General features: G+C 46.9%; 3 protein-coding genes across 5 annotated transcripts; 2 read left to right on the plus strand and 1 right to left on the minus strand.

Moving 5' to 3' along the window:
• The first annotated feature begins 1,100 nt into the window (after positions 1-1,100).
• Positions 1,101-10,656, plus strand: zbtb11 (zinc finger and BTB domain containing 11). Of its 2 annotated transcripts, none has more exons than XM_064310215.1 (10): positions 1,101-1,695; positions 2,917-3,182; positions 3,599-3,830; positions 4,097-5,103; positions 6,602-6,835; positions 7,386-7,779; positions 8,411-8,528; positions 8,635-8,793; positions 8,885-9,060; positions 9,526-10,656. In XM_064310215.1, exons 1-10 carry the CDS (start codon positions 1,386-1,388, stop codon positions 10,086-10,088), a joined length of 3,459 nt encoding a protein of 1,152 aa, XP_064166285.1. In that variant the 5' UTR covers positions 1,101-1,385; the 3' UTR covers positions 10,089-10,656. The 2 variants fall into 2 exon arrangements, with proteins under 2 accessions (XP_064166285.1, XP_064166286.1); XM_064310216.1 differs by having other exon boundaries at positions 1,108-1,695; positions 4,097-5,094.
• An 859-nt stretch (positions 10,657-11,515) lies between these two features.
• LOC135240588 (PEST proteolytic signal-containing nuclear protein-like) lies at positions 11,516-14,098 on the minus strand. Of its 2 annotated transcripts, none has more exons than XM_064310222.1 (5): positions 13,958-14,098; positions 12,766-12,983; positions 12,577-12,651; positions 12,430-12,485; positions 11,516-12,094 (listed from the first exon to the last, which is right to left on the minus strand). In XM_064310222.1, exons 1-5 carry the CDS (start codon positions 14,001-14,003, stop codon positions 11,986-11,988), a joined length of 504 nt encoding a protein of 167 aa, XP_064166292.1. In that variant the 5' UTR covers positions 14,004-14,098; the 3' UTR covers positions 11,516-11,985. The 2 variants fall into 2 exon arrangements, with proteins under 2 accessions (XP_064166292.1, XP_064166293.1); XM_064310223.1 differs by having other exon boundaries at positions 12,766-12,980; positions 13,958-14,086.
• A 2,570-nt stretch (positions 14,099-16,668) lies between these two features.
• cpox (coproporphyrinogen oxidase) lies at positions 16,669-22,639 on the plus strand. Its single transcript, XM_064310221.1, has 7 exons — positions 16,669-17,352; positions 17,730-17,873; positions 18,354-18,464; positions 19,210-19,351; positions 20,485-20,703; positions 21,023-21,127; positions 21,325-22,639. Exons 1-7 carry the CDS (start codon positions 16,815-16,817, stop codon positions 21,407-21,409), a joined length of 1,344 nt encoding a protein of 447 aa, XP_064166291.1. The 5' UTR covers positions 16,669-16,814; the 3' UTR covers positions 21,410-22,639.
• The last annotated feature ends 378 nt before the right edge of the window (positions 22,640-23,017 follow it).

The raw sequence follows: 23,017 nt of genomic DNA on the forward strand, positions 1-23,017 counted from the left end.
CAAACGGGTAGGGAGAGCATAGGTCCTGTATTATAGGTCAGATTTACTTTGTCATTACATTTTGGCACTTTTGGGTAACTGATAACATAGTTATTGTGATTTTTTAAAGTATTCAATGCTGTATTTCTGAAGATGGCATAGATTGACATGAAGCCATGGAAACAAAAGTCACATGACTAAATTTAAAATTAAATTGTACATAATACATAAATTAAAGGCAATTCAAACACAAAATATTAAATTTAAAAAGTGGGGGGAAATCTCTGAAACTTGTATTCGTCCACAAAATTATTTCATGTTTTTATGCAATTTATTGAAACCAGTTTTTGTAAAATGCATAACCCTGAAGCATTTACCATAGTACACTGCCGTCATTTAGATGTGCTGGTTCCACCGAATAAGTTATGCGAATTTAATCAAAATTAGTAAAAACATATCGGGCACATTTAATTAAATGTTTCAGCGGAAACTTTAAGTTCGGCGAACCAACCAACTTGCATTCTGACTGTGACCCATTAGTTGTTTGGTCAGTCTATCAAATCATGTGCAGCTGAACACTGGAAAGTTTGACTGAAAGGTTTATGCTACTGATCACACTTGATGGCGCTATAACAGTGAAATAAATTATTAAAAATCACAAGTAGCCGAACAGAATATCTCAATATTCTGAATCTGAATCCTACGCAGGCATATCAATGCAAGCATCGCACAAGCTCAAATTAAACGGATACTGGATTTTCATTAAATGTTTGGAGTGAATTTTCATGAATTGATCTATCGTTACCACTCGACTGGACTAATGAAGACACAGGCAATCTGTGCTCGGTCTATTTATGTCATTTCGATTGTGCATTAGCATACCACTACTGACAGGCAATTGCGCAAGTTAGTTTAGCTGTAAACCACAATTCATTTACAAGATGAAGTGTAAATTTCTTAAAGAACTGTTATCGTGACGGTTTTAAATGGCCAGCTTCAAGAAATAATCATTTTCAGATAAGACAAAAAAAGCTTCTCATCGACATACAGACACCGGCTAATCCAGTGCGCACTGTTTATGGGACTTGTAACATGGCGACCGACTGCTTCAATTTTTTGCTCGAGTAGCCAATCCAGTGCTTTGTGCCGCCTCTAATGACGAAACATCCGGTTGTGCAGCAGCCATTTTGTATGTCCATGCAAGTCCATCCCTCACGGTCGAAAACAGCAGTTCCCCCTTGGAAATTAAATACAAATATTGTGATTTTGAGGACTTATTAGCGGTTTATGGCTATCGGTAACCGATTGAAATTTGCGATACAACATTAATAAGAAGAGGTTTTTGCCTTCGACGCATGCGCCAGGTTTCTCTTGTGTAAGCGCTTGTTTAGGGCCGGAGGGTAGCTATGTCGAGCGAGGAAAGCTACCTGGCAATCCAACGATATCTGACTGACGAGCGGGAACCGTACGCGCCAGGTACTCAGGGCAACGCCAAGAGAAAGATCCGCAAGGCGGCTACATGTTATGTGGTTCGGAACGGGACGTTGTACTATCAGCGGCGACAGAAAGGCCTTGACGAGTTCACCGAATTGGAGGTGGTGCTTCAGGCCGGGCGACGGAAGGAACTCATCGACGAGGCACACATCACTGCCGGAGGAGAGCACCTCAACCAGCACCAGACATGGGACACAATATCTCAAAAGTACTGGTGGAGAGGTAAAAGCTTGCAAATGACACACACGTGTTCTGACACATTCTGTTTTCGAAATACCGTTGTTATTTTTAACGTCTGTAAAGTGCAACGAGTGTCACAGTCTACTTCCTGGCATTAGCTCACATCCAGTAAGTGCGAAATAACATCACAAAAAGAAACAGAATTCCTCCACAAATGCGTTGCATTGAAAATAGATTTTTTCCCTCATCCCTCACAATTAAAACTATACAATGTCTCATAATATTGCTCTAGCAAACCGTCTGGTCTGTACTTGTTTTACCCGTTTCGGTGTTTATTCCTTCTCGAAATGGTGTCCCTTTGTGCGTGTGTTGCAAGCACGACCAAATAACATTGGTTCCATTTGATGACGGATGGCCAATTCCATTCCTGCAGGACCTATTTGTGTGCAGGTTTTCGTTGTCACGAATTATATTGGTCAAATAGCTAATTAGCTACATACACTTGTGTTGTTTTAATCGTGGATTCGTCTATAATATGTTTCATGTTTTGAACAGGAACAGCTGTCATTCAGGAATTTATAAGAAAATGTAGTCAATATATCAATTATTACATTTTGAATTTAATTATGAGCGGAAGTTGGCGTGAAATCCAGAAACGGCCCTCCTCGGATCTCGCTTGATTCGATTAACGATTAACGAAATGCCGTTTTAATTACTGTGAAAATTTTAAACAAATCGTGTGTGTTGAGAGCTTGACGCAGATGCTCGTGATGCCTCTATAATCTGAGCGCAAGTGCGACGCGGTGTTTTCACTCTTAAAAATGTCCAAGAGTGATGCAGCTCTGTCTGACGCAACTGATCTGCGCTCTGGAGTAGAGAACTAGAATGAACGGGTTCGTGATTTTAAGTGAGTTTTTAAAGAGAATATGCACAGTCTATTGTAATTAGTAAGGGAGAAGTCTGTAACCTCAACGTATGTCATAAATACAAAGACAGTTGAAAAGAGTTCTAAAAGGTAGTAAATGCAATGGTCCAATTAATTATAGCGTTTATGAATTTCATGTATTTATGAACTGAAAATGATTAATCTCAAAACCATCTTTTTTTAAATAACACTTTGAAGGAATTGATATTCTGGTGACAATTTGTGTTACAGAATTGTTAGGCAAACCAAAATTATTTCATTCCAACCGTGTAACTGTTCAAGTTGCCATGAGAGTTAAATTTTGTTTTCAGTGATTAAAATTGCTCTGGTGTGTTCAGGCATCTTGAAACAGGTGAAGGACTACATTAGAGAATGCAGTCAGTGCCAGGGGAAGCAGGATCGAGGGCGAGGCTGGGCAGAGGACGCAGCGGGGGCACCGCTGGGGCGGAGGCGTTGGAGACGCCGGGCTGTTGCTGAGCCTGATGACGAGAACGAGGAAGAGGAGGATGAGGAGGAGGAGGATCTTGGACTTTCTGAGTCCCAGGCCGTCTATCACAAGCTCTCCAGAAACCCTTCTGCTGTGGCCAAGCACGAGCTTGTCTTTGTTAGTATACCTGCTGTTAGGCACTTCCTGTTGTTTTTTCACGTGGTCAGCATCCACACCAACACGTCTCTGTGTCCGTTGTGCTCGTTTGCTCAGGGGCACCTGAAAAAGTCATGAGACTGTTTTTAAAACCCTTATCTGTACTGGAGAGATTTAAATACAGCACTTTGTTTAAGGGTATTGACCCTTCTGAGATTTTGTACTCAAGACCAAATCAAGATACCATATGTTTCCTAAAATTCCTAAATATTTTTTGTACAGTCAGTTCTGATGGTTCATTGGTGCACATCAGTCACAGCTCCTGTCTCACATTACAGATTGTTTTGCTAAAGCAGCAGACAAAATGATTTTTATGAGTGGCAAAGGTCAGAATGTTCGTCTAAGGCTTATCTTTCTGGTCTCTGTTTGGTTGTCAGGTGGACAGTAAGGGCGTTGTGAAGCAGTTCCTACCCAAACACGGACAGACTACGCTGGACAAGCTGAACCAGCAGCGCCTCCAAAATCAGTTCTGTGACATCACACTGCTGATCGAGGGGGAGGAGTTTCGCGCCCACAAGTCCGTACTGGCCGCCTGCAGCGACTACTTCAGCCAGCTCTTTATTGAAAAAGGGGCTGTGTCCAGCCATGAGGCTGTGGTCGACCTCTCAGGTAAGCAAGGCAGAAACCACAGCACTCGTGTCGCTCAGTGGCCTCGATTGCAACGTTGAAGTAGTTGTTGAGATGGTGTCCAAGAGTCAACATTAGAGTGACGGGTTCAAGTCCAGCCTCTTCAAAGGAGAGAACAATGCGTGAATGGGTCCAGCTGAGACTGCAGCAGAGGGCTTCTGTGAAAGTGAAAAGTAATGGCTGCAGGTCTCACTATGGCCCTCATTGCAAAATCCAGTCTGAAGTCGTTTTTTTCCCCTCTTCACCAGGCTTCAGTAAGTCCAGTTTCCTGCCCCTGCTGGAGTTTGCCTACACCTCCAGCCTGACCTTCAACTTCTGCGTGATGGCTGAAGTGGCCACGTTAGCGCGCCACCTGCTGATGGCCGAGGTGCTGCAGCTCTGCGAGTCCGTGCACAAGCAGGTGGAGGAGCAGAGGCTCATGGTCTACCAGAAAGGAGACGTCCACACCGTGGTGTCCGGCCCATCTGCGACGCCGCCGGCCCCTGCGGAGGAGGCGGGGGCGTACATGGTCACGGTGCAGAGGGACGGCCAAGCGGTGGTCAGTCACAGCGGGGACGGGGGGGCGGGCGAGCCTGCCCCGGTGGTCACGCCTGACGGGGAACAGGCATCAGAAGAGCCTGTGGCTGTGGTCACTCCCGGCGAAGATGTAGGGGCAGACCAACCTTTGGCTGTGGTCGCCCCTGTTGGAGAGGTGGGGGCAGATGAGCCCCTGGCTGTGGTCATTCAGGGAGGGGAAGGTGAGGCTGGCGAGACCCTGGCTGTGGTCTCGGCCTGCTGGTCTGCGGAGGAGTCTCAGGCTGCTGAGGTTCCGGCAGAGGCGGCGGGGTTGGTGGTGCTGGAGAAGGGAACAGAGCCAGAGGCCTTTATCATCAGCGTGGATCCTGGGAAAGTGGCCCCAACGGAGGCCCTGCAGCTGGCGGCCACAGCGCCCTCTACAGCGCCGGAGGAGGCAGCGACGATGAACGCGAAGCCGACCGAACTCCCCCCCAAACGCAAGCGGGGGCGTCCCGCTAAGGTGAAGCAGGAGGTGGTGCTGGTGGAAGAGGCTCCAGAGGCTCCGGAGCCTAGATCCGCCTTCGAGGAAAAGGTGGAGGGGGAGGAGAGTCCGGTGGACGACACCTACAAGGGGCGCCTTCGGAAAGGGCGCTCGCTTGGAGAGGGCGCGTACGTCCGCCTGCACATGGGCCTGGAGGAACAGGCACCGGACAAGAAAAAAGCCCAGGCCCCTCGGTCTGCCATCCAGAAGGTAGGAGAAGTGAGTGTGTGCACATATCTTAACCTGCGAATGCATATAAAGGCACACAATTTTTTGTTTTTATCTTTAGCGTAAAGAGTTAACCAAGTCTGGATTCAGTCAGTCTGAGTCTGTAGGTGGCTGTGTGATTTCAGTCTATTTGTGTCTGTATGTGGCTGTGTGGTTCCAGTCCGTGTAGGTTGCTGGGTGGATTCAGTCCGTGTAGGTTACTGTGTGGTTTCAATCTGTGTATGTAGCTGGCTGCGTCATTTCAGTCTATCTGTGTATCTGTAGGTTGCTGTGTGGTTTCAGTCTGTGTCTGTATGTGGCTATGTGGTTTCAGTATGTCTAGGTGGATGTGTGGTTTCAGTCTGTGTGTCTAGCTGGCTGTATGGCTTCAGTCTGTGTCTGTCGGTGGCCGTGTGGTTTCAGTCTGTCTGTGTGTCTGTAGGTGGCTGTGTGGTTTCAGTCTGTCTGTGTGTCTGTAGGTGGCTGTGTGGTTTCAGTCTGTCTGTGTGTCTGTAGGTGGCTGTATGGTTTCAGTCTGTCTGTGTGTCTGTAGGTGGCTGTGTGGTTTCAGTCTGTCCGTGTGTCTGTAGATGGCTGTATGGTTTCAGTCTGTCCGTGTGTCTGTAGGTGGCTGTGTAGTTTCAGTCTGTCCGTGTGTCTGTAGGTGGCTATGTGGTTTCAGTCTATCTGTGTGTCCGTCTGTGGCCGTGTGGTTTCAGTCTGTCTGTGTGTCTGTCTGTGGCTGTGTGGTTTCAGTCTGTCTGTGTGTCTGTAGGTGGCTGTGTGGTTTCGGTCTGTGTGTGTGTCTGTCTGTGGCCGTGTGGTTTCAGTCTGTCTGTGTGTCTGTCTGTGGCTGTGTGGTTTCAGTCTGTCTGTGTGTCTGTAGGTGGCCGTGTGGTTTCAGTCTGTCTGTGGCCGTGTGGTTTCAGTCTGTCTGTGTGTCTGTAGGTGGCCGTGTGGTTTCAGTCTATCTGTGTGTCTGTCTGTGGCCGTGTGGTTTCAGTCTGTCTGTGTGTCTGTAGGTGACTGTGTGGTTTCGGTCTGTCTGTGTGTCTGTAGGTGACTCTGTGGTTTTGGTCTGTCTGTGTGTCTGTCTGTGGCTGTGTGGTTTCAGTCTGTCTCTGTAGGTGGCTGTGTGGTTTCAGTCTGTATGACTGTAGGTGGTTGTGTGGTTTCAGTCTGTATATCTGTAGGTGGCTGTGTGGTTTCAGTCTGTATGTCTGTAGGTGGCTGTGTGGTTTCAGTCTGTCTGTGTGACTGCGGGTGGCTGTGTGGTTTCAGTCTGTATGACTGTAGGTGGCTGTGTGGTTTCAGTCTGTCTGTCTGTAGGTGGCTGTGTGGTTTCAGTCTGTCTGTGTGTCTGCAGGTGGCCGTGTGGTTTCAGTCTGTATGTCTGTAGGTGGCTGTGTGGTTTCAGTCTGTCTGTGTGTCTGCAGGTGGCTGTGTGGTTTCAGTCTGTCTGTGTGACTGCAGGTGGCTGTGTGGTTTCAGTCTGTCTGTGTGTCTGCAGGTGGCTCAGAGGCTGGTGAAGCGGGGTCGAATGATACAGCCCACAAAGAAGAAGGGGGCGGAACCCGGGGAGGAGGAGCAGTCTGGGACGGGTTCGACGGAGCCGGAGGTCGTGGCGGAAGGAGCCGTAGAGGGCGAACACACGTGTTCAGAGTGCGGAGTACTGTTTCCACGGCGATACGACCTGATTATGCATACACTGAAGCACGAGAAGACCCGTGGCTACAAGTGCAGCGTACGTACCCTCACCAGCACCCGCTCCATTTGTGACAAACCCTGTGACGCCAGTACTTCTGTGCATGAATCTGCCCGACACTGTTTCATGTAGGTTAATTTTTTTCTGGAGCAGTGGCTCATAGGGCTCTGGTCTGGGGGCCAAAGTTTGAGAGCTCAATTCACACATTTCTGTGAGAGGTAAAATAAGCATCTGATTTCTTCCTAGTTCAGTCTCTAACAGAAGATCTACTTTCTGTTATTCACCAGAAACATTTTACTTTGGGGAGAATTCAATCCTCAGCTATCCCTGTCACATAGCCAATTACAGCCAATAGCAAATCGGAAATGAACATTAACCAAGCTAATGTACTTACCCAACAAGCTAGCCACTATTAGTTGGCATGAGTTAGCGTGCTGGCTGACATTAATTTACAGCGGTACATCTAGGATGGGAATTTATGGGGGATGACCCTTAATGAGCTAACTGAGTAGCTCTGACGTTAAGCGATGGTGATGACGGTGTAGTATTGTCACAGTTCGGACGGTTGTGTGGCTGTGTCTCTGCGCAGCTGTGCAATAAGGAGTTCCAGTACGCCGCGTCGCTGCGCGCCCACATCGCCCGGCACAAGCGGCAGAAGACGCAGCGGGCGGCGGGGACGCGGGCGTCCGCCGAGGACGAGGACGCCGGGGACGGCAAGGCCAAGAGCCGCACCAAGCGGGAGTTCGTGTGCGACATCTGCGGGAAGACCCTGCCCAAGCTCTACTCGCTGCGCATCCACATGCTGAACCACACGGGCGTGCGGCCGCACACCTGCCGCGTGTGCGGCAAGGCCTTCGCCCACAAGCACAGCCTCAAGATGCACCGCGCGCTGCACGACGCCCTCAAGCAGTTCCACTGCTCGCTCTGCGACAAGTCCTTCGTCAGCAAGAGGAGCCTGGAGGAGCACACCAGCATCCACACCGGTCAGTGCGCCCCGCCCGCTTACACCCAACAGTCACCTGCACCCGTCAGCCACCTACACCCAACAGTTACACCCAACAGCCACCTACACCTGTCGCTCACCTACCCCCATCCGTCAACTACACCCATCAGTTACACCCAACAGCCACCTACACCCAACAGTCGCCTACACCCATCAGTTACACCCAACAGTCATCTACACCTGTCGCTCACCTACACCCATCAGTCAACTACACCCATCAGTTACACCCAACAGTCACCTACACCTGTCGCTCACCTACACCCAACAGTTACCTACACCTGTCGCTCACCTACACCCAACAGTCGCCTACACCTGTTGCTCACCTACACCCAACAGTCGCCTACACCCATCAATCAACTACACCCATCAGTTACACCCAACAGTCACCTAGACCTGTCAGTCAGCTACACCTGTCAGTTACCTAGTTGACTGATGGGTGTAGTTTTATGTGACCGTGTGTTGGATACCTTAGAACAGGTGTTTGTGTGAGCAAATGGGTGCTTTACCCAACTGCAGGTGTCGTACAGTAGTTTTATCATATGATAATGGTGCACTAGTTGTATTTGAATCCAGGTGTGTTTAATGTCTGGTGCTATTTCCCCCAAAAAAAGGTGTGTCCAAGTACCTGTGCACGACATGCGGCAAGGCTTTCCACCGAGCCTCTGGGCTGAGCAAGCATCTGAAGAGGCACCAGCCCAGGCCGGAGGTGCGGGGGTTCCCCTGCTCGCAGTGAGTACCCGCATCGACCCGAACCCCCACACGCGCACGACCACAGTGTCCCATGGAGTTACAGGGGGGGGGCTGACTGTCCCCTGCTCTCTGCCCTCCATTTCAGCTGTGATAAGAGCTTCTACGAGGCCAAGGACCTGCAGCAGCACATGAACAAACACCTGGGGCTCAAGCCCTTCCAGTGCCAGGTGTGCGGGAAGTGCTACAGCTGGAAGAAGGACTGGTACTCGCACGTCAAGTCCCACAGCGTGGCCGAGCCTTTCAAGTGAGTGGCCCCGCCCCCCGTGGTACCCGCTGGTGTTCTTCCTGTCCGAGTGCGCGCCTCTGATTGGGCGCTGTCACCTGTCCGTCTCCAGGTGTAATATCTGTGGGAAGGAGTTCTTTGAGAAGGCCCTGTTCCGGAGGCATGTGAAGAAGGCCACTCACGGGAAGAAGGGGAGGGTGAAGCAGAACCTGGAGAGAGAGTGTGAGCACTGCGGGAGGAAGTTCACCCAGCTCAGAGAGTACCGGCGCCACATCAACAACCACCAGGGTGAGCCGTTTACACGCACGCGCACACACGGGCATATGCATACACACACACAGGCATATACACACTCACGCATCCACTTACACGCACGCACACATACACACTCACATAGGCATATACACACTCACGCATCCACTTACACGCACACACACACGGGCATATGCATACACACACACAGGCATACGCATACACACACACAGGCATATGCATACACACACACAGGCATATGCATACACACACACAGGCATACATACACTCTCACATAGGCATATACACACTCACGCATCCACATATGCACACACGCACACACATACACACAGATGTGTACAGTCACATTCTCTTATGCTCTCACTGAGGTTAACTTCTACCTGTACACATCCCCAGCACTGGATAGGCATCTGAAAGGTTTGATTTTGGGCTTGTGGGCTGTAACACGTTCCGGTCATGACCGCTGACCTTTGACCCTAGGCGTGAAACCCTTCGAGTGCCTGACGTGCGGCGTGGCGTGGGCCGACGCCCGGTCCCTGAAGCGGCACGTCCGCACGCACACGGGCGAGCGCCCGTACGTGTGCCCCGTGTGCCAGGACGCCCACATCGACGCCCGCACGCTGCGCAAGCACATGACCAAGTACCACGGCGACTACCTCCCGGGCAAGATCATGCTGGAGAAGGACACCCTGCAGTTCCACAACCAGGGCACCCAGGTGGAGCACGCCATCAGCATCCTGGCCCCCGACCTGCCCCCCGAGCTGCAGCCGCCCGACCAGCAGCTGCTCGACGAGGAGATCGAGACCGTGCTGGTCACCGAGGAGACGGTGGAGGCGGTGCAGGCGGTGGTGGGCGGGGCGGAGGACGCCGCCGGGGCCGTCAACACGCTCTCCGACCAGAGCATCATGCAGGTGGTGAACTACGTGCTGTCCCAGCAGACCACGCTCCCCGCCCAGCCCAAGCTGGACGAGGGCCGGCCCCACTCCCCCGACCTCATCCAGACTGTGGAGGTGGAGGTGGCCCACATGGCCGAGGTGGAGTAGCGCTGGCGCGGAGGTCGGGTGTGCACGCACGTAGCCCCAGCCTCAGCGCAGAACAACCGGCCTTAGCCAGCTGCACGACACCGAGCCTGTGCAGGCCGCGCTGCCATTGGCCGAAACCTACGCCCGCTAGCGCCGGCTCAGCTGATGGAATGGATACCAGTAATGTCCGCTCACACCAGGAGCAGTAACTAGTGCATTTCTTTTGTTAGCCTCTGAAGCATACATAAAATATACCTGGCAAACCATATGGATTTCCACAGCTTTCCTCCTATAAATGTGTACTTTTATGATGTCCTGGCGTCAGTTGCTGTTCTTCAGGTTCACACTGGCCTACCAGGACTGGGCAGTGAACACTGGAGATCCACTGAAATGCATCTCCAGCATCAGACGCATCTGTAGAGTATTTTCTTTGAGCAGAGTGAGGCCCTTCCTCTCCAGCAGGATGAACTTGTTTATTTGTGTGCTGTAGAATACACAGCTATGAGGTCCCATTGGGGACATGGTGCTTCAGGCAGCACTTGTAAATAATTCTGCTTAACGCGAGAGAAATTAAAAGAGGAAAAGGATACTGTTGTGTGCTCATTTCCTCTGATGGTGAGCCCTGTTCAAATCACAGCCCATGTTTTTCCCACATATCACTTGCTGACCAAAGTTCTATGTGGAAAACAATTGCTTAATTAAAACTGTCAAAAACTGTTTCAAATAGGATGCTAGAAACACATTTTATTTCTGCACTGCAGGCGTTTCGTGTCAAAGTACTGTAAGGAATTTTATTGCTACCAAAAAAAAGAAGAGATCTCTGTTTCAGATTAATCTGTTTCAGTTGTGCAACAGAACTCTACTGAATAATGATGTAATGCATCATTATGATGTAATTCTGGTCAAGGCCAGCCACAAGGTCTGCTGGTTTTGGCTGTTATTGGGCATTTTTAATCGATCAAATTAAAGCAGTCAAGTACAATTACCTCACCCAGTTTCTTGGGTTTGAATTGGTTGCTGATAATAAGGCAAAAACTAAAACCAGCAGACCCTGCAATCCACAAGGAATGAAGCTCGCTGGTGTAATGTTTTACAGTTGAGCTGATGCACTTTGAAGTCCAGAGATGCAGTGTTTGCAGATTCGCCTCTGCACGTATCCGTAGAGTCAAACTCCGCAGCTCAGGCGAGAGATCACAGAACTCGACAGGTACTGGAGAAATCTGTTCAGAAAGTATGGTCATAAATCTCCTAAGAATAACCTGAATCTACCAGAAGAAAGCATGTTGATTTTTATTGCACTGATGCAAATAGAGCACTTATACTCTTACTCACACCATAGAATTGTGCAAATTTGACAGCGTGTGAAACCACATTTCCATCAGCTGCTCTGTTTGGAAATACAATACGGTGACGGAGGATGAGGTCAGATATTTATCACGCAATATGTCTACGGTGGTTTTATGCATTTATTATACAATACATTATAACAACGGGTGAGTTACACTGTATAAGTTCACAAACCAATCAGCCTCAATGAACTCCGTTCTTTTTGTAAATCAATGTAAAGGGGGTGGGACTAAAACTGTAGGTAGTCCGTTCATTTTTAAAGTAAACCATTTCTGTAAAGCAGTAAATCATTGTTTCGAATGATTCTCGCTGCAGTGAATCTGTGGGAAATACCTTTACAGCCGAGCAAATCTTTTCATTCTGACTGCACAGCTGTGAGCAACACTTGCACGTAAAAAGTATATTTATAAAACAAAAAAAAAAAACAACGCTCCATAGCACATGTATGTCTCCTTACATATTTACAATTTTACACTGTGAAGAGACAAACCACTAAAGAGTTCTATCTACACACTGAGAATCTAGACTAAAAAAAAAAACCTCTCTCCCAGTCCTAGCCCTAATTTCAGCTCTATTTATCCGACTGAGACTTCAGCTTCCTCTCCCACAGCTTCTGGTGGTCGGAGAATCCGTGCTTCCCCTTGTTGAAGGAATTGGGTCCGGCGGATGTGGGCGTCTCCCTGAGGGCAGGGGAAGGCGTCTGATTGGTTACACGTATTTATGTAGGTGGTCCGTGCAGTTTGTTTTAAGGGAGGAGTCATTGATCCACATTCCCACAAATACAAGTAGGAAGGTGCTATGTATAAATAATGTTTGCTTGATGGATGGATGGATAATTCACACCCTGTATTACGCTACATGCCAGGAAGGACCAAAACAGCAACGTCCTGTGAAATTCAAGCGCTTGCTGGTTGTGTGAGCTACAGCCACAGAGGCTGAGTCTGGGACATGGACACAGTGACTATGTGCAGTACAGACACACTCGCAATGAGATGCACACCCTTGGGTTTCTTACCTGCCAATATTTTTCATTCTCATCTTGGCCTCTGGGGGCATCTCCTCAGGTTCACTCTGCAATAGGGGAACAGCACCGTTAACACGCTGTGTGTGTGTGTGTGCACGAGTGTGCGTATGTGAGCGTGTATGTGTGTGCTGTACTCACGTCATCATCCTCGTTGAATACTGCAGCGAGAGCAGGTTTCTTGGCAGGCAGAGCTGGGGTAGGCTCTTTGGGCTTCTGTGAACAAGAGATAATACACACACATCTTCATTATGATAACTGCAGGTTTTTGTTTCTGAGGACACCAGACACACACTTAGCACCCATTACTCTTGGAATCCCAAAACTCACAGTGGCTCCCAGCTTAATGGAGATTGGGGCAGGCTTCTTGTTGAGCTGACTCATCATCCCAAATCCCACCTTGGAAACTTTGGGCGGCGCTTGGTGGCCTGAGGGCTCCTCTGGGGCAGAACGTTTCCCTGCACCCCGGCCCTCACCCCCGCCCCCCCCTCCATTGCTGGAAGAGACAGTCTTAGTGTTCACACAGCCTCCCCTCTCTCCTGGTCCTGCTGGAGTCGAAACAACTTACCAAGGTGAGCTACTTTTACCTGCAGACATGGAGCCCTAAAGCAGACCAATGCACAGCCAGCCTAAGGCCGTTTGTGCAGGGCCAATGGACAAAGTGCTCTGGTTATTACCACGTTATAGAAGAATCCTGGTCATGTGACAAAGTTATCAATCAAAAATACAATTATAATGGTATAACTGATGAACAGGCTACTGTAAACATTCACTTCTATTACATTACATTTATTTGGCAGACGCTTTTATCGAAAGTACAATTACAAAAGTCTATTTCAAGCAAATGCAGGGATACAGCCTGTTACGTTCAAAAGAAAACGATTGTTTCAGGCGTAAATGAACAAGAGAATGAATTGCAATTCAAGCCCTCAACCATGCTCCGCAATATTGTGCGATGGGTTCTTGGTACAAGTTGCCAACTTTAAAGTTTTGCTCAAAACTGCGCTTAGGAATTCAGTCATATCAATGGAAAATATCGTGTTGATGCGGTCATTGTAAAAGGAATCATCGCAATACACACGTAAGAAAAAATACACAACTTTGGCGAAGACATTCGAGCCATACAGCTGACGTGATTGCTGATTTCGTACGGTACAGCACCGATGTTAGCCAACTAGCTATTTCTTTCAACGGCAAGCTTTAGCTATCCACTGTAGCATCCTGTTGACTATAAAACATGTTTGTTAGTACATGACCCCGATTGTAAGCTAAATTAAACGTCAAACCGTATAAGGGAAGATAAATGATGGCTGTTATCCAATGTAACGTTAGCTGCAGACTATTGCAATCACTAGCTACCTAGCTAGCTATGCAGGCTGGGCCGTTTGCCCACGGCCTCGTCTTATTCTGCTCTAGTCAATCCCTCTAGAAGAAGCCATCTCGAGTTTTCAGGTAGGTTTACTCTTCAGAAAAGCTCTGAATGAATCTGCTTAATGCCGATGAATAAAAATACTAATTTCACCTCCGTCGTCGGAGAGCTCTTCACTGCTACGCCTTTCATCCGCCATTATCACTGACGAAAACAAATGGTACGTCACATAAAGTTCCCCGACCGACTCCGTCGTCCACCGCTTTCCTCATGAACGTTATAGCATACGTGGGTGCTACATGTCGGTAGAAAGGAGCGATATTTTTCATAGCTAGTCCAGGCATCAAAATTAGGGCCCATGTTTATTCCTGTCCTGTGTTCAGGGCACATTCGATGCGAATGTAACTTTTTTTAATAAGAGGTTGCATAAATGCAAAATGTCGTACGTCGAAACCTTTTCAAACCATAGATGCAAGTTATCAATCTGTATCGCACAGCCCGGTGTATTATAATTTAGGCAAACTGGTTGATTGCCCATGTCAACAACTCAGTTTTACATTACACTGAAGACTGACGTTGCACTTCATTGCCTTAATTGCGGTTTTTGTCGTTTTGTTTCTTACAAGGCCGAGACTTTCACTGCAGAGTGATGATGCCCTAATTCCGTATTAATTTTTTTCTGGGCTGCTGTAATGTTGTAGTGTTGTGACCGCACACGTTCTTGACAGCTTAAGTATGCATCTTATCACAATTAAACGTGCATCCCGAATAGCCACACTTTTCTGCTGATGAAAGCTAGTAGCCTGGGTGTCTGCCGAACACATTAAGTGGAAATAATGGAGCAGTGTTCTGATCAGCCTTAATTTAGGATGAGGCCCTCTCCCAACAGACTCCTTGCTATGTTAGATAAAAAACCACATAACAAAATAAGAATTTAAGTGATAAAAACACAGCTCAGGCCTAACCCTGCAGCTGCCGGAACAGCCCACAGTATCAAATATCTTTACGGACTCTAGTTACCGTTGTGCCACCCACATTCCATGGAAGAAACATTGCACCTGTCACTTATAAATCAAAAATTATATTAAAAAAAGATTTTATTTGCTGTTATCCGCTCAAAATGGTTTAGTTTTCCCTAATTTCTTTGTTATCACACCATGTTTCAGAATTTCATCCAGCCATCCGCCATCTATACCCACTTATACTGGGTAGGTTCGTGGGGGTGCTGGAGTGTTCTCAGTGTACATCGGGTGAGAGGCAGGAATACACCCGGGACAGGCCGCCAATCTATTGCAGGGTACACACAGCATTCACTCACACACGCATACCTATGGGCAATTTGGAGTCTTTGATTAGCCTACCTGCACGTCTTTGGACTGTGGGACGAAACCGGAGTGCCTGGAGGAAACCCACACAGATATGGGGAGAACGTGCAAACTCCACACAGAAAGGCCCAGAACCAGGATTCATACCTCGGACCTTCTTGTTGTGAGGCAACTGTGCTGTCCAATGCACCACTGTGCCTTCAGAATGTCAGTTTTGAGTTAATTTTACAATCAAACACTGATGAATTAGCCTGTAGACACCACCATCAGAAATATCTAACTGCTAACAGCACATGGCATATGACAAGCTGCTAATCAATGCCTATCATCTAGAGCTTCTTATGTTTTCTCATTATTAGAAACTTCCAAATCTGTAAGTTCTCAGCAAGATTTTAGATGAACACAGCATTCCAATCACACAGGAAAAGTATAGTATAATATTCAAGGCAATGTTTCCTAGTATCGTATCTTTCGAACAATTAATCTATTTTATTACAGTATGCCAGACAGTCATGATAAAGCTGTTAATGGTGCGTGTCTACTGGACAAAAATGGAATAATCCCTTCATAAGATTCCTTGAATCCATTTATATACCTGTATACATACCTGCATGCAAATATAAATAGTCGTATAAAAGAAAGTGAAACACTGTTTCCTTTGCCTCTTAAACATATTGTCACCATCAAGGTTAACAGACATGTTATTCAAAATTGTGAGCAGATTTTATCTGGTGAATACTACCATATGTGGTTTCTTCCCATCTGTAAGTAGCAAATACTTTTGTGTTATGTAGAACATCTATTTGCTGAATGTATCACTGTGAAAATGTTTTGGTTTGAATTACAACTAGACCTTGAATTGCACATTGGCAGAAAGCTAAACTTTCAAAAGAATGTTTTATTATTAATATTTGATATTACCATTTTTTAATTAGGAAAAATGGTAATCAATCTAATTATTATTTTATACACATTTTATATGCACAAAATGAAATGGTTTTCTAAAAATAAAAATAAAAATAGTCCTAATATACCAGCTTTCAAATGTTCTGACATGAAACTACTTTTGAATTAATTAAGAAATTAAAAAACATGAACAGACTAAAACATTGAAACTTCAAAGGCCTTTTACGTTTTTATAACAATAGGAGATCTCAGGTGTATTTGGACATCATTTTAAATTATTATTATTATTATTATTATTATTATTATTATTTTGAACTTAATTGAACTTAATTTTTTGTGGTAAGGAAAGTTAGGAATATGAAATTATATATTTTCACTTTTCTACTTTTGTACTTAAAAATATTTCTACTAAATTAAATTTAGATCACAAATTGAAATGTCACCGCAAAATGGATCTGCTTGAAAATAATTCAGTAAAAAAGACTCAATGCACGAGTTAAGTTGCACGTTTCAGTAATAGTTGGACACGCCTCAAGAACGCAATACATTACTAGACTTGTAGTGTGGTCCAGTGAACAGCCCCAATAAGGGTATAGGAAAAGGGGATTGTCCATGAACACCATTTCCCAGGCTGCCCTTCAGAAAAGGGCGTTCTCCATTTGCCAAGCGATAATACGGGAAACGGCGCAATGGTGTGTGGCGTGCTTGCTGTTTTACTGGTTTTTATTGAGTAACTGTTGTGCGTTTTGTTGCGGGACGCGACATCACCTCATTTACCTATGGCTGGCATGGCTTTGTGTGTAGGAAACGGCACGAGTCGCTCCGCTGCGAAACTTGCGTATTGCTGTAAAGGTGGGCGCGGAATCTTAAACTCTCGCCTGTGTATTTTTAGCGAACGCCCGTCAAATACTGTCGTCTTTTCGGTTGGAGCTGGAGGGTTTTGCAGAGCTACAGGTGTGAGGTTTGCATCTCGCCTTGCCTGGGGACGGACCGTTGATGCACGTTTCAGAAATAATACTTTGGTAGCAGCTGGAGCTGCAATGGTGGCTGGGGTCATAGCCGGTTTCTGTCACTTTCAGAAGGTAGAAATGGCATCCAGGATTGCCAAAGATATAGAGGGTGAGAGGGCAATTCTAGAGAAATGCAAAGAGTTCATGTCCGCGCCAGTGACGGATATTGAGGTCCTGCAGCAGAGGAAAGAGGACATGTCCACGCGGATGGAGATGTTGATCATGGAGACTCAGGCTGCATTCTGTCGAGCGCTCGAGGAGGTGGACGGCGGCAAATTCAAAGTGGACCGCTGGCAGCGGAAGGAAGGTCGCCAATCCTTCTTAGGGTTTGATTTGTATTTTTCAAAGGATTTGTCCTACAGTGCCTGTATTTTTACAAAGTCTACGATGGTCCATTCATTTTCTGTTTTTGTTTGATGTGGTTATCTCCTCATTGACGATTTTATCTATTTGACTTTAAACAGCTGCTGACGGTTAAGTGGCTAATACACTTGAATTTTATTGAAGATGACATTTAGTTTACTGTAAAGCTACATTTAAAGGCATGCCATGTATACTAGAGGATTTAAGGTTTTCTTCTGTCTGAGTTAATTGCATAGGTGTAAAGTATGGCACGCTGTCCCCTATGGGGTGGTGTACTTTGAACACAGGTGTTTGTGGATTCATGTGGGTCTACTCTGACAGGTGGAGGAGGCATCAGCTGTGTGCTGCAGGACGGGAAGGTGTTTGAGAAGGCAGGTGTGAATGTGTCTGTGGTGTATGGGAGCCTCACCGAGGAGGCAGCCAAGCAGATGCGCAGCCGTGGGAAGGTGCTCAAAGGGAAGGACGGTGAGGACCTGCTGGATTTTTACTAAATCTCTTATTATACACACACACACACACACACGCTGACCTCACACAGCTATTACTACACCTTATTACACATGCGCACACACACACACACACACACACACACACATTGACCTCTCACACACCTATTACTACACCACCAATGTAAAATGAACTTGTGCTCAACTGGTGAGTCACTCTGCTGTGTAGCTCACCCGTTATCAGAGGAGTAACACTGTTGTACAGAGAGTAGTCAACGTGTGGAATAGCCTGCCAGGTCACATAGTAGAAACAGAAACTGGGGACTTTCATGACCAGGCTTGATACCGTGTTAGATACTATCTAGTCTGTAGGCAATCAGAGCACTAGGTACAATTTAGTTGGGACAATGGCGAGCATTGTTGGGCTGAACGGCCTGTTCTCGTCATTATGTTATGTTATTTTTTGTTATGCTATGTCCTCTTCCTCCTCCAATTCCAGGGAAGCTGCCATTTCGTGCCATGGGCGTGAGCTCTGTCATCCACCCTCACAACCCCCACATTCCCACAGTGCACTTCAACTACAGATACTTTGAGATTGAGGAAGAAGATGGTAAGCGTGCCAACCATAATGTCAGAGGGCGGGGACACCTAGTGCTGCTCTAGATCATCTGTAACTCTCTCCAGCCATTGTAGTGTGATGTCTCCTGTAGAAGATCCCACTGTCCACTGTAATTCTTAGAATTTTCCAGGAAAGGTGTTCTTCCAAACAGCGGAATAGCCCAGGCAGCATTTTCATTTTAATGTTTGTGACTGTTAAATTATATCTATTATTCCTTAGCCCAGGGCTTCTACATGGGCTGCAGTGTCTGCAGGTGTTTGCTCCAGCTTTGCACCACACCACCAGATTTCACTTTATGAGCTCGCTTCCTGAACCAAAGAGGGAAAGTTTTTAGTGAAATCAGTTGGTGTGGTGCGAGGTTGGAGCAAAAACGTGCAGACGCTGCGGCTCGCAGGACCTGGTGTTGAGCAGCGCTTTCCAAGCCTGTCTCATCGTAGGGCTTCAGTTTCATATTTCTGTGTAAATGCAATTGCAGTTGGGTGGGGAAAAAAAAGAATTGGAGGAGGAACAACTGATTAGACATGGTCCCATGGCCTGTCACCATGGGGTGAAGCTCTGAGCTGTAATCCCATCGTCCATGTGCCAGATGAGAACAACTGGACAAGATAAAGTGACTCTCAGCCAAATCCTGAATCTAGAATGCTGAACTTGATTAATCTCTCTTTGTCCATCTTGTTCTTTTTCTTTTTCTTTCACACAATCCTTCTCTCCCTTTCCCGCTTCCTCCACTGGTAAGGGTCCAAGCAGTGGTGGTTTGGTGGGGGAACAGACCTGACGCCTGTGTACATCAACCAGGATGATGCTGCGCACTTCCACGGCACTCTGAAGGAGGCCTGCGACAAGCACCACGCTCAGTACTACCCCGACTTCAAAAAGTGGTACGACCCCCTATGCTAAACACCATGCTCAGTCCTACCCCGACTTCAAAAAGTGGTACGACCCCCTATGCTAAACACCATGCTCAGTCCTACCCCGACTTCAAGAAGTGGTACGACCCTCCTATATAGCTTAAGGGCTTTGTGTGGTGTGAGACAGTGCCATATATGCAGAGGGAGAATGGCGAATAGGGAACTGAGGTGTGTGTGTACGTGCGTGCGTGCGCGCGCGCGTGTGTGTGCGTGTGTGTGGGAGAGATAGAGAGATACGCACGCACTCCTGGGTGTTGTTCTTGCTGAGTCACTATGATGAGGCAGAGCCATAAGAGTGTTTCCTGATAGTCTCCTGAATGTCTTGAATGTCCGTTACGATCCCCAGCCAAACTTTTTTTTGTGTGTGTGTGTGTGTGTGTGTGTGTGTCCATGTCTGCATGTTTGTATAACTATATGAAAGAGTGTGTATGTTTTAGAATGCTGGTTTGGAAACTGCTGTTGCATCAGAAAGCACAGCGCTTGGATTGCTTGTGTAAAGACCATGGTCGTGAGTCACTGTGCAAATGTAATGACATTACCACTTTGACATCACACAGTTGGTTGAAAAGGAAACAAACATTTTTATTAATAGCTGGTAGTTAATACTATGACAAACATGTAGCAGCTAATTAGTTTTTCGGCCACTTTCATTTCCCTTATGTTTCTCAAAAAACTCTAGTAGTGCCTTATCAGTCTCCACTTCACTGTCGCTGCTGCATTAACATTATTGACCTGTCACCACTCTTGAGGACAAAGGTTCAGTGCTGCTTTCATTTAAAGCCAAATATCTCTGCAGCTGCAGCAGAACTCGCGGTAGCACGCCACTGCTACAACCAAATCTTGACCAAATGACTAAATCTTGTGAATGCATTCTCTGTTAAGGTAGCCTATGTGGTGTGTGTTTGACTGTCTGAACCTTGTTATCCAGTGACATTCTGCAGTTTAATACACCATCATTCCAAATCATATTCAGATACCGTTTTTATTTTATGGGTATGTGTCTTATTTATTTATTTTTTTAAATACAATGTTTACACCTGTGTGATGTCACAGTGACTCTGAAATCTGTGACGTCATGCTGAGCGTGTCCTCGCGCGGCGCAGGTGCGACAGGTACTTCTACGTCCGTCACCGGGACGAGACGCGCGGCATCGGCGGGATCTTCTTCGACGACCTGGACCGGCCGTCCCAGGAGGAGGCCTTCGGCTTCGTGAGGAGCTGCGCCCAAACGGTGGTGCCCTGCTACGTCCCCATCGTGCGCAAGCACCTGAGCGACCCCTTCACTGCCGCAGAGAAGGAATGGCAGCAGGTGCGTCGCGGCAGGTGAGCCCGGCGGAAGCAGAGCTGTGCGTGCGCGTGGGTGTGTGCGTGTGTGTGTGTGTGCGCGTGGGTGTGTGCATGTACAGTGCTGTGGGAAAACTATTTGGATGCTTGATAACTTTTTTGATTAAATAAATGAAATAATAATTGAAAAAATGTTTTGTTTTTGTGTTTACTCCTTTTGTCTAATATTACATTTTGTCTTAAGATCTGATACCATTCAGTGTGCCTGCAGTTATAGAGCAAATCGGAAAGGGGACAGATGCTTTTTCACGGCACTGTGCATTTCTATATTACATTTATGTATGTGCATTGACTGCAGGTATGTGGAGTTTAACCTGGTCTATGACCGAGGGGTGAAGTTTGGGCTGGCCACGCCCGGATCCAGGATCGAGAGCATCCTGATGTCCCTCCCCCTCACGGCCAGGTGAGCAGTGCACTGTGGGATATGTGGGGGGAGAGTAAGTGCTGCGCGCTGAATGTGTGCATGTAGAGTTGCACAGAGAGACAAAGGCGGGGAGAGTGTGTGTGTGTGTGTGTGTGTGTGCGTGTGCGTTCATGCCCGTGTGTAAGTGCACTGCATGCAGGTGTCGCTCGATGCTGATTGGCTGCTCTTCCCCCCAGGTGGGAGTACATGCATGAGCCGCCCAAAGGCTCGCGGGAGGCTGAGATGCTGGAGGTTCTGCGGAACCCAAAAGATTGGGTCTGATTGGGGGCGTGTCTGTGGCATCCTTCCCCTACCCTCGTATCCATGGCATCCTTCCCCTACCCTCGTTTCCATGGCATCCTTCCCCTACCCTCGTTTCCATGGCATCCTTCCCCTACCCTTGTATCCATGGCATCCTTCCCCTACCCTCGTATCCATGGTATCCTTCCCCTACCCTCGTTTCCATGGCATCCTTCCCCTACCCTCGTATCCATGGCATCCTTCCCCTACCCTCGTATCCATGGCATCCTTCCCCTACCCTCGTTTCCATGGCATCCTTCCCCTACCCTCGTTTCCATGGCATCCTTGCTTCAGCGCTTGTGAGTTTGACATTTGACCTCTTGGATTCTTTACCCCATTGTTGGGAAAGAGGATGACCTCTGGCGTTCGCTGCTTGCTTTTCAAGTGCTCTTCTTGTGCTGCCAAATTCAATTTTGTTACATATATTTTAACTTTCAGGACAGAATGCCTTTTATCGGATCACATTTTCTGTGTATTGTTCTTTCACTCATTTCTCTCTTTGCTTGGTTGTCTGATTTTGCTTTTGGTATGTATTCTGGCAGCTTTCACACGCATGTATTTAAAATGTATGGGGAGCGAAGGGGGAATCAACTGAAAAGTAAGAATTTCATGTTTCTCCTGAACCTTAAAAGTAAGGTTTCTTTCTGTTCCAAACTTATTCCTCTTTTTTGATCCAGAATTTAATGTGCTGCTGATTTAATGATGCCGCATGTGCCAGTAAATCATGCTCACTGATGAGTGAAATATCTGGATGGCTCAGTTGTGCTCTGTGCTTCTCTCAGTCCACTGATAGCTTGAGGGTCTGCAGCTTTGCCTTGAGTTTGAATGTGCTTCATTTCCAGATCAATAATGTAAAAAAAAAATGTTTGTATATCAGCTCAGCTGTTTTAAATGTCAGGAATAGTGCTCATTATCAATGGTACTTTTTTGAAGACTGTTTTGACTACTTTGGAGACTCAGCTGTTAAATGTTGAATTGCAGAAACTGAAAACAAGGTGGGTACAACTGTTTTAAATGTGAGGAAAGGCGTACACTATCAATGTTACTTTGTCGAAGAGTGTTCTGACTGCTTTTGAGACTCAGTTGAATGTGTATTTGAAGAAACTGAGAACAAGAAATCAATCATTTTTGCACTGTTTTCTTAAACTTAAGAATTTTTACCATGTGTAATTAAGATGTAATTAAAAGATGCTTTTTAATTCGTTAATATAATTTCGTGGTATGGTTTGTTTTCTGGAAAGAATAAGGGCGACATTTCTACAGCAAGCTGTAGAAGCAGGTCAGAAGCTACCATTCCACATTCAGGTTATCATAATGTTGAAAATTCATCTTTCACGTGTCTTCTTGTTGAAATGCGAGCGAGGGTAACAGACAGATGGACAGTGACAGTGTCGCAGCTCAGAAGGTGCCGTGGTGGGGATGGAGCCCCTGGCCGTGTGGGGGCACTCTTAATGTGGCTCAGGAGTTGGCTGCCCTTCAAACCGCGTCACGTGTCTCACTGAAGCCTTTTATTTTTGGCAGTTAGGAATACTGAGGAAACCGTGGGTGGGGTGACGATTTAAAAAAAAAAAAAAAACGTCGGACTAGCTG

The sequence above is a fragment of the Anguilla rostrata genome, chromosome 15, assembly GCF_018555375.3.
Source record: "Anguilla rostrata isolate EN2019 chromosome 15, ASM1855537v3, whole genome shotgun sequence".
NCBI classification, from domain to species: Eukaryota; Metazoa; Chordata; class Actinopteri; order Anguilliformes; family Anguillidae; genus Anguilla; species Anguilla rostrata.

What these genes read in the sequence shown, in the direction of transcription:
- cpox (XM_064310221.1), top strand. Translation starts at nt 16,815, where the DNA reads ATGGCTGGCATGGCTTTGTGTGTAGGAAACGGCACGAGTCGCTCCGCT. An exon ending in GGTGCTCAAAGGGAAGGACG is followed by an intron (nt 17,874 to 18,353) that starts GTGAGGACCTGC and finishes CTCCAATTCCAG; the next exon opens with GGAAGCTGCCATTTCGTGCC. An exon ending in TGAGATTGAGGAAGAAGATG is followed by an intron (nt 18,465 to 19,209) that starts GTAAGCGTGCCA and finishes TCCACTGGTAAG; the next exon opens with GGTCCAAGCAGTGGTGGTTT.
- zbtb11 (XM_064310215.1), top strand. Translation starts at nt 1,386, where the DNA reads ATGTCGAGCGAGGAAAGCTACCTGGCAATCCAACGATATCTGACTGAC. An exon ending in CCAAGCACGAGCTTGTCTTT is followed by an intron (nt 3,183 to 3,598) that starts GTTAGTATACCT and finishes TTTGGTTGTCAG; the next exon opens with GTGGACAGTAAGGGCGTTGT. An exon ending in GCACACCAGCATCCACACCG is followed by an intron (nt 7,780 to 8,410) that starts GTCAGTGCGCCC and finishes CCCCAAAAAAAG; the next exon opens with GTGTGTCCAAGTACCTGTGC.
- LOC135240588 (XM_064310222.1), bottom strand. Translation starts at nt 14,003, where the DNA reads ATGGCGGATGAAAGGCGTAGCAGTGAAGAGCTCTCCGACGACGGAG. An exon ending in TATTCAACGAGGATGATGAC is followed by an intron (nt 12,486 to 12,576) that starts GTGAGTACAGCA and finishes CCCCTATTGCAG; the next exon opens with AGTGAACCTGAGGAGATGCC. An exon ending in AGAATGAAAAATATTGGCAG is followed by an intron (nt 12,095 to 12,429) that starts GTAAGAAACCCA and finishes CCCTGCCCTCAG; the next exon opens with GGAGACGCCCACATCCGCCG.